Genomic DNA, 10351 nt, shown 5'->3' on the forward strand with positions numbered 1-10351 from the left:
TGAGCACAGAAGAGTCCCATCAGAATGCAAACAGGGAGATGAAGCCTAGCGCTGTAGAAACTAACCTTAGATATGCTAGGAGTGACTCTATCATTAGACACACACTCACCGCCAGAGCCCTCTGTACAATAATACTATACAATACTGTGCTTCATTTACTCTTTTAACACTGAAATATCACTGAGTCAATCATAAGGACTGGGTCTGCATTTGTCAAACGGGTTTAAGTGTAAACATCCTACATTTTTACTCCTATTCAATAACTTCAATCAACAGTTTGACATTTTGGGAAGGATGCTTCTTTCTTCTTTCTCCATACCAGTACAATGTATATGAAGCAACAGCCAGAAGCTAGTTAGCTTAGCTTAGCAACAGGGGGAAACAGCTGGCCTGGCTTTCTCCAAAGGTAATACTATCTACTTACTAGCGCCTCGAAAGCTCACTGATTAACATGTTGTATCTCTCATTTTCTGAATACGTACAAAGACTGAAGTGTAAAAACAAGGTGACAGAGCCAGGCAAGCTGTATCCTCTTGTTTACAGTCCAAATGCTAAGCTAAGTTAGGCTAACCGTCTCCTGGCCGTAGTTTCATATTTGGCGCGCAAACATGACAGTGGCATCAATCTTCTCATCTAACTCGCCGCAATAAAGCGAATAAGCATATTTCCCATGAAATAGAACGAACGCAATCTTATCACATTTCTTCATATTTCAAATGCTCTTAAATGTAAACCAGCTAAATGTATTTGTGATCACACACCTTCTAAGAAACACGTTTTGGATTGATTGTTCCAACTATTATTTGTCGTGATGAAAAATATGTTATCTGAAGCAGTAGTGACAATTCAGTATTTGATAAATACCGGTAACAATTGCTTTTAAACATGTGTCTTTAAAAATAAATACTTTTTTATTACGAACTTGGCTTTTAGGAGCATTATTTTGTGAAGTTTTTAGAAGTTCGATAAATACGTGCCCAGATGTACTTATTATTATACGAGTGATAATCAAATGCAATGCAGTTGCCAATAATAACAACAATAATAATATATAAACAACAGAATAAACTGTAGTTATACTGTCTCTCTTTGTGTTCATTATTAACAAACTCTTTAATATCTCTGTATAATTATTTTAAAAATAGCATCATCAACCAACAGAGGAGGGGGGGGGCAGATGGAAAATATATGAATCGGTCCAATAACTCATGTGAACAGGAGAAAGACAGAGGAGGAGAGATTTCGGTAAGCGGAAAGTGCTACAATACAGTATAGGCATTAATATTTTATCTCGCTCCCATTGGAAACATTCATTTTCAGTACCTCCCATAAACCCCATATTATAGTTCAAACAGTAACGTTGACTTACAGCTCCGTTGGCTCTTACAAACAACAGCACACCTGCTGCTACATTAAGGAGACCATACTCGTATGAAATGAACCCTGACTCATTGTGTTACAACAGTGAAACAACGTCATAGGAGCTCACAGTTGCACATCGAACCTTGATATTTAAGACAAATGGAAACAAACTGAGGATGACATGCAGGGCTATGCTGCCCCATAAGTCTAACGTTGCACTAAAGTTTCACACACAGTGTCTGGGAGATTAAATAGCGAAGAGATGTGCAACAGAAAATAGGCCAATACACTCTTAAAATACTTGCGAAAACAATATTTGCAAACCTAAGATTGAAATACTGTATAATAATGACTTAAATTGTCTCCTTTTCTTTTATTGACATCAACTTGTTTGAGAAAAATGTAGCACACACTTGTAGACATTTTAGGAAATATTCGCACCAACAGCTGGGAGACAAGCTATTATTGCACTAGACGCCCCCGTTAGCTAAAATTTATATTGATCATGCACCAAAAGAACTATGAATGTAAGCAGCTGCGTCGTCTCGCCTGGTTACTAGAAAGTGCATCATCATCAGATATCAAATTTAAGCCAAGAAACAATACACTGTAAATTATAGAGTAGATATTAAATTAATTCATAAATAAACCGATTAAAAAAAAATCAACCAACATATCATTCATAAATGATGTATCATCTCATCCAGCTAAAATGTCCATAGCGTACGAACAACCAATCTCAAATAAATACTCTGTTTGGTTACATTAGACACTCTGTCAACCTCCATTTGGTGAGTTAAATGTGTATCGATCACCCCCTCTAACACTTTCAATCAGTTTGACAGTCTCTGTCAGCAATAATACTACTCTGTAAATCAACTTTGTTTCAACATGGCACTTTTTTTTGTTTTTGAAGAAAACAGGTAGACTGTACTTTTTTATTTGACTTGTAACACTAAAATGTGCATTTAAATATCCTATAAACAACTGCGATGGCCCATTTAGTAGATTTAGTTGTTGGAATATTTAACACAGTGACCTATGAATGAATCAGCGTCAAATGAATTGTTAATACAAGGAGCTTTGCTTCCCTCGTGCAGCTCGTATCTGAGTGTAAATATTAAGCGGCCGCTGTGCTAACAGCAACACTGGGCGTCTTTTGACAGCCGATTGTATTTGGCATTTGATCACCAGCCGTGATTGGTTGTTTTTGGTCGTCGTTTTGTGTGTTTGATGGCAGCGGGCGGGTTAGGTCAGAGCTGTGTGTGTGTGTGTAGCTGTACACAGTCGGGCCAGCAATGCAGTAGCAGTTTGTGTGCGTTCTCAGTGCTCCTACTTCCTCCAAACGATCAAGAGTAGTTTGCTAGCTATTATATGCCATGACTTCCCATCTGTCTGACGCTGTGCGGAGTTACGGCTCCCAGTCGTCGTCGTCGTGGTGCTGCGAGGCGATGATGACTACCACGGTAAGGATGGTGCAAAGCACGATGGAGGCGATGCCAACAGCCAGGCTGATGAAGGAGAAGTTGCGTGCCTCGCGGGAGGCTATCTCCGCCGTCACCATGTCCCCTCTGGCTATCGCCGTGCGCACCTAAGTGATGCAGGAGGGAAGGGGATGGGTGAGTGGGAGAGTGGAGAAATGAGAAAATACGTGATGTAACAAGAAGATGCACGAGTGGGAGCAGGAGAGAGTCTGAAACACCATGCATGGATCGATTTCACTGCAGCACAGCCTAAATGTGCAGGAAGAGGCCACTCCACGCTACATTAACACACTATAACAACATACACAGCTCAGACCAGTGGGTCCATGCCTTGTCAGCTCAACTTAACTCAAAGCCAGCTGAGCAGGCCCAGAGGAAAAAATCCATTCTATCCCGTTACACCGACAATGGTGCAGTTACGTCTGCTGTGTGCATGTTGGTCAGCGCAGTCTGCCATTACAGAGGCAAACAACAGGCATCATGGAGGTACGAGAGCCACCACGCTGAGCCTTCACATTTCTCACTTCACGCTCAGCTTTAGGTGTAATGGTGGTGCACTGACCCAAGCAATATTGTCTTGAAATGTGTAATGTTAATTGTTGGGGTTGGCTGTCTCCTCCTGCCGTTTCCTGATTCTGCATAATTCAAAAGTATCGAAAAACATAGGGCGTCAGCATCCGTAATAGACCTCGGAGTCGTATCTATTTCTCCACTGTTAGGGAATCCAAGCAGACACTACAAGCTACATTTTGACACAAGATATACATTTTGTTTGAAATATCACACGATTAACGTCATTTTGTGTACAATTACAACACAAAGTACAGCTAAGGCTGATGGGAACGTCTTTTGTCTTGTGCATATTTGGACATAGGTATTGGGACAAAATTACATTTTGATGTGAAAACATAAAGAATCTCCAATGTTATTTGAAATTCATCCTGAGAGGGACATGATTGCGTGACCCAAATTTGATGGCGATTGCTCCTGATATTGTCGAAACATTGGTGGCGCTCGAGGAAAGGTCGGGGGAATCACAAAAGTCAGTAGGATTCATAGTCTGGGCACAACGAAGGTCTCATGGCAATGCCTCAAATTGTTGATGAGATATTTGATTCTGGGTCAAAGTGATGGACTGAATGGCATTGCCTGGAGCCACGTCTCTGGCATGGCTGAAAAACGGTAATCCCCCGAAACAATCAATGTTAAAGTGACGAAAATACGTGTGATTTATTCGACTGTTCTACATACTATATGTATTTGTTTTACCACAGTGCCATCCTAAAAGGCAAGTACATTTCTGAAAATAAAATGAAGGGTAAAATGACTCACGGACGCATTTACATTGGTCTCGCTGGTAATTATGTTAATACAACTCAAAGATCAAAAGACACGATGAAGTGGCATTAACCTGCACTGCTTTGATGATCGCAATGATGCCTGTTGGCCAGAAGCAGCAGACGGTGGTGAGCACGGCGATGGGCAGGTAGTCGTGTGGCGGTTGACGGTCCATTAGGGTGATGCTGGGTGGCATTTGCATGGGATGAATCTGGCCCGGCGGGATCCCTGGGTGGCCTCCCCCGGTCGGCATGTAGGGTTGTCCCTGAACAAAGAGAGAGAGAGGAGAAGACAGTGAGTAAGTACTCGTGCTTTTATCAAACAGTTAAGCAGCTTACGAAGCACTTTCCACTCGAAAAGACACAGGAACAAGGGGACACAGTCAAAGAGGACAGCCGCATGAGCACCGTCCCTGTTGGATACATTAAAGAGTCGTGCACGTCTCCGTTTTATCAGCAGCATGGCCGGAAACCTCTGAAACTCTGTTATTAATTTGTAGGAACCAGCCTGCAAGTGCAGATTTTGCTCTTGATAACATTTTACCAAACCCTCCTGTACGCAGGAACGTATGCAACATAAATGATACTGCTGGGGATTTATATAATATATAATATCTTTATTAAAAGCGACTGGCGAGGTGGAGAAGATCAAACCCAAGCTCTTGTTTTCAGTTCAGCGCACTTGGGGGTGAGACTTGTGGTAGCAGTGAAGCACTTTCGGAGGTTTGATGACTCACAATCACATTTTGGGGCCTAAGTTTCACTACTATCAGATTACCTTAGGGCGTTTTATTTTAAACATGTTTAAAAAAAGATTGTAGAACGGTGAAGAAATAAAAGCTACAACGGTATCCATTAATGATCTTGAGCACTGGTTCACGACCGGTTTTTCAACCAAAGCAGAGCCCACTCACATCACCTCAGGTTGCATAATTCTATGAAATGAGAGCAGTTCAACCAAAGACATGGCATTCGATTCTCAAGTCATTTCTTCATTGTTGTTTTGGGAATTTTATGCCTCTAATAGAAAGCCAACAGCAGAGAGTGATAGGACATGAGGGGAGAGAGATAGATGACATGCAACAAAGGATGTGAACTTGGGATTTTTCGACTTGTGGTCGCCGCCATAATCCTGGCAAAGATGGCAAGGTTGGTATTACAGTATGGATCGGGAGGGTGTGGCTCCCCCTAATTGGAACAACTGTTGTGTGGTACCTGCACCATGAGCGAGTGTAATTAATTTGATTCATCATTATCTACAGACTGCAGACTGTTCTCTGCACCAAGGCACCGCATATGGTTTCCTTTTAATCCTTTTTAGAGTCCAGAATGTGAAAATCTCCAGTGTTTCACAAATAAAAAGCATACATTTAAAAACTATTTGGTGTTTCTTTCCTAGAGTTAACGGACCCACGGCCCCCTCGGTGTATCAGGTGATCTCCAGTCACTCTGCTAGTGAAAGGTTCGCCTTGACTGCATACACAATGAAAGAATGCAGTAAGCCATCACAAAGCCCGGTGCTCCCTCAGACACACACATGTTCTAATGCAATGGATTAGAACATGTGTGTGGAATTTGTGTATTCTGTGAATATTCTACTCTATGCTTATACATTTGTCTCTTCCTAATAATGATCCTCACAAAATAAGTAAATAAAAGTCACATCAAGCAAGTTAGCTGTTACAGTCACTGCCGCAAATGTTTTCTGTTTATTCTCATGAAATGAAAATGTGACCTAAAGTTGTCAAATATCATATCAAGCGTGATTTGCAGCAGCATGCTAACTCGAGCAAATGTATAGTTTTAGATTGTTCAAAACTGAGTTTGACGTAATTAAACATTTCTAATAATTTCCAATGTAGTTTCCAGGAAAGAAATCTGTAATTTTGTGTTAGTCGTAGAGAAAATAGAGAGAAAACACAGTTCAATCGAACTGGTAACAATGAAGCTTTTCTTTCAAGGACATTTCTTCAGCAATCAATACTTATTACAAGCTGAGCTCAACCAACTGAGATGACCGGACAATATCTGTACCCATAGTTAGTACCAAATTACAAAAAACTTCCTAGTAAAATATTAGAAAACTATGACCATGTAAGAGTAAGCGTTAAAGATGGAAAACACAACAACTATTATCCGTGATATGAGGAGGAATGAAATGTAAAGTATGTATTCAACTTTTATTTCTAGACACATGAGTCTAAAATTCCTCAACACAGCATGGAAGATGGGAACATGACGGGTCACAAACATATTACTTGCACTTGTCCATCCTGGAAGCTTGAGCAAGATTCTAAAAGCATCATTAAAAGCCACCTGAATCTTTCTCATCATATAATATATAATATATATAATACAATGAACAGAGTGGTGTAATTCTGCAGCAGGCTGATGTCAGGCCTGTGAAATCTTGAAAAGCACCTTAAACGTCTCTGACTCACCGATGCCATGGGGTAGACGGGTACATAAGCTGTGCAGGGCTGAAGCTGGAGAGGGTAGCCCGGGTGGAGGTATCCTACAGGGGCGTGAGACATGGTGCCTCCGGGGCCCTGGGTCTGGACCGTGTAGCCCTGCGGGGCCCCCTGAGGACCCAGCGGGCCGCAGTGGAACTGGGTTTCTTGGAGATATCCGTCTGAGCCCGGAGGAGGGGGCGGAGGAGGGTAGTTGGGCTGGCTGCCCGGTGCTGGCTGCATGTTCGGGTGTTGGGGCATGTTTGGGTCTTGCGGGCCAGAGAGGTACGGAGGAGGCTGCATGGTCTGACGGCCAGAGTCATCGAGACCTGGGAGACGAAGAAGAAGAAGAAGAAGAAGAAGAAGAAGAAGAAGAAGAAGAAGCAGAGGGAGGGAAGATAAGAAAAAAGCAGGTCGGAGAGAAATCACAAATCGAAAACGCAGAGGACGAACAATAAGAGAAACAGAACTAGTGAGTTATCTAACTCAAGCACTGTTACACGTCGGTCCGCATGTTGAATGTAATATGTCTTATCTCACTGCTGAGGAGAGGGAGAAACAATTACACAGACCACAGCTCCTCAGCAAGACTTCAAACAGCATCAAAAAAGACAGAAATCCTGTGTAGTCTGTGTGCTAATGATGACAGTGATTGGCATTTTCACCTCCAGAGAAGAAAAGCCTTTTTTTTCCCCCTCCGCCTCCTTTCAAAAACTATGTCCGCTAGCAGTGAGAGATGTGGCATTTCTGAGATGGAAAACTTCATCTGATGGTTTGTCTGTCTGTCTGAAGCATCCTCCTGCTTTTGAACACCCCATGCTCACGAGTCGGCTCCCTTTGTGTTTGTTTAACATTGAAAATGACTGATGGGGCGTCGTGTTTTCGCAGCAGGGACGCGGCCGAGGGTACGGTAATCCACTTTGACGTGGACATGAGGGAGGGAGGAGGAGGAGAAGATGGATGCAGATGGAGGTCAGGATGGAGGAGCGGGGGTTTCGATGGGGGCGAAGGAAGGAGAGCAGGAGGCAGTCGGAGAGCAGAGCAGCTGAGTGATGAAGGATGACGACTTGTGCTCGGGGACCGGCTTTACATAACAGTCCCCGACTCTGTCACAAGCAGGAAGTGGACCAGAAACAGACAAGCGGGGAAAGGAGCGAGCACGAGGGAAGGGACACCTTTAAAAGGGTACGGCGTGACGAGCAGCTTGGCGAACACGAGGGAAACAAAACGCATGTTGGTGTTTCTCCATTTAAGGGCTACTGAGTCCGTCAAGATAGGACTAAAACAGAAGGAAGAAGTGGTGGACTTTCAGTTTCAACATATGTGACATGAGTTAGTAAAATGTCACAAACATTGGCTTTAAACAGCACGTGTGATGCACACCCAGCAGCTGATGCAGCAGGTATTTCCAGAATTTAAATGGCTGGCTGGAGGAAGTCCATTCGTATTCACAAACAGATATCAAGTGTCATTATTCCAGAACGACTCATTAGAAGGTTTTAGACGTAATCTAAAATGTACTTTTTGCTCCTCTCTAAGACTAAAACAGCAGGTTCATGATCGATAATTTCATTGTTAATACAATTGTACTGGTAGTTGCATTAGCTACTAATTAACATGGCATTACTTGCATTAATAAACAGTCCAAAACAATAAATATGAGCACACTGTTTTCCCCCACTGTGTCTTACTTTCAGTTAAGAGTAGTGAGTGAGGAGTCAGCAGTCCAGCAATGGCAGTATCAAACAGGCAATGGAAGGTGTTTTGAGAACGTATCAGTCATGGAAAACCTGGAGATCCTTGAGCATGCAGCCATGAGCACACAAAATATGATGCAGTTTGGCGCAGCAGTGTGCAAGATTAGCCGTGGACATGATATGATGATTTGCAGTAGCCGGAACAGCACACAATGTTTCTAAGAACACCAATGGCTGTTGAGCCAGCATGCGCAATAGTGAGCACATTGGGACCTAAAAGTAATAAGGCACTATCAATGTTATTAGGACTACACCTGTTCCAGATGATTTTATTCATGCAGCCCAAATTTGCATCAGAGGCCCCTTTGTGTAAAAAGTATCAGCATTAGAGACATTTTGTTGATGGTAAATATATAATATTTAAGACATCCGTGGTGACAAAATGATAAGTACTCGAGTCTGTATTTTGCTCTTGAGGACAGTAAGAATTACCACTGAAGGTTTCCATCTGTTATTGCAGGTGTAACCCCAGATTAGATGGAAGCAGCAGAGGGAACCATGACAACTGAACGATAATTATTTAAAATATACAATACTGAGCGTTGCTGAATTTTAAATAGAGCAAAATCATTCCTCCTCAGACATCTGGCAAGCTATCATATCCCTACAGTATTTAAATTGCAAAACAGTGTTCTGCATCCTCATTAATAACATTATTCTGTAGCCCAGCTGGTTTAATAGCATCGATAACGGATTGCACACGTTTGATGAACGCGGCAGGTGACAGCAGTCAGGTGTTCAGCCCAAACTGCAGTCTCCTGTAGTCTGCCCCTTACCGTAGCCTTGATGGCAACTTTATGCGTCTCATTGTGACCTTTATTATTGTACTCTTTACTGTAAAGCCGCTGTTTGAGCTCCATCATCAGCTGGCGCTTGACAATGGACGAGAAAAAAATAGAATGAGAAGACAAAATTGCCTTTTTGTATAGTGCACCACCACACGTTTAGGATTATTATTAATCAGGGCATTTAAACACGCGCAAGCGGAGGTGTGCACGCGCAGAGGACACCCACACGGATGTCCACGGTGAGGAAAGATGTGGCCGACGTAGGCCTTTCTCTAATGATGATAACGAGACACTGGGGGATGGAAAAATAACTAGAACCACCTATAATTCATCTGTAAGGTCGCCTGCAATGTAAATATCATTTAAAAAAGTCATGTTTCTTAAAGCACAACATGAACAAAACAACCTACAAATACAATCCCTTAAAGTCTAGAAAAATGTCACTTTAAAATTAGGACCATGGATTCAAATAAGAGGCCCTTTTGCCTCCCAGGCTGCACCCACACAGCGGTGCAGCATCCTACAGAAACAGCGCTGTGCAGATACATAACAGATAGATATGTTAACAGGGGGAGCTGGAAAAAAAAGATCGAATCTGCCCAACACATCCGCGGATCAAACAAAGCGATGTCCATTTAAAAAAATAAATAACTCAAAATTCTTATATCTCAATGGTGTTAAGTAGCTCAATTAGGCTGCCAATTAGGCTTGAAAATACGCTATATGTAGCACAATTGAAACACCTCACCGTGTTTTTCCGACGACATGCCTTCCGAGCTTCTGTCCTCTCTCCTCTGATGTATTTTTACTCCAAGCTGATGCTGAGAAAAAAAAATCCCTCCTTTCGTGCGCGACGATGCAGACTTTTAATCCAAACAAACCATCCTCAAGATGTCTTCATCTTTAAAAAAATAAACTAAAAACACACACGGGATTTTATTATAATAAGAATAACTTCAAGTGTTCCTCGTCCAGCAGTCTGTATTCCTGCTGTCCTCGTTCTCTGTGCGGCTCGTCGTCTAACAAGGTTTCTCCGATAACGCGTCGCCGTACGTTGAATTAATCAGACACAAAGCTCTCGTTGTCTTAAAGTGACAGCCCGGACTGGGGGAACCGCACGCGCACTGTGCTGGAGCATCCCATTACGGATCAACAAAGCGCCGCGGATCTCTT

The 10351-nt window shown here is 42.5% G+C and overlaps 1 protein-coding gene across 1 annotated transcript; it reads right to left on the reverse strand.

Moving 5' to 3' along the window:
- Nucleotides 1–1551: 1551 nt before the first annotated feature.
- Nucleotides 1552–10127, reverse strand: prrt1 (proline-rich transmembrane protein 1). Its single transcript, XM_079288731.1, has 4 exons — nt 9927–10127; nt 6625–6962; nt 4258–4449; nt 1552–2953 (listed from the first exon to the last, which is right to left on the reverse strand). Exons 1-4 carry the CDS (start codon nt 9943–9945, stop codon nt 2774–2776), a joined length of 729 nt encoding a protein of 242 aa, XP_079144857.1. The 5' UTR covers nt 9946–10127; the 3' UTR covers nt 1552–2773.
- Between the last annotated feature and the right edge of the window lie 224 nt (nt 10128–10351).

The sequence above is a fragment of the Melanostigma gelatinosum genome (assembly GCF_949748355.1).
Source record: "Melanostigma gelatinosum genome assembly, chromosome: 17".
Classification (NCBI taxonomy): Eukaryota; Metazoa; Chordata; class Actinopteri; order Perciformes; family Zoarcidae; genus Melanostigma; species Melanostigma gelatinosum.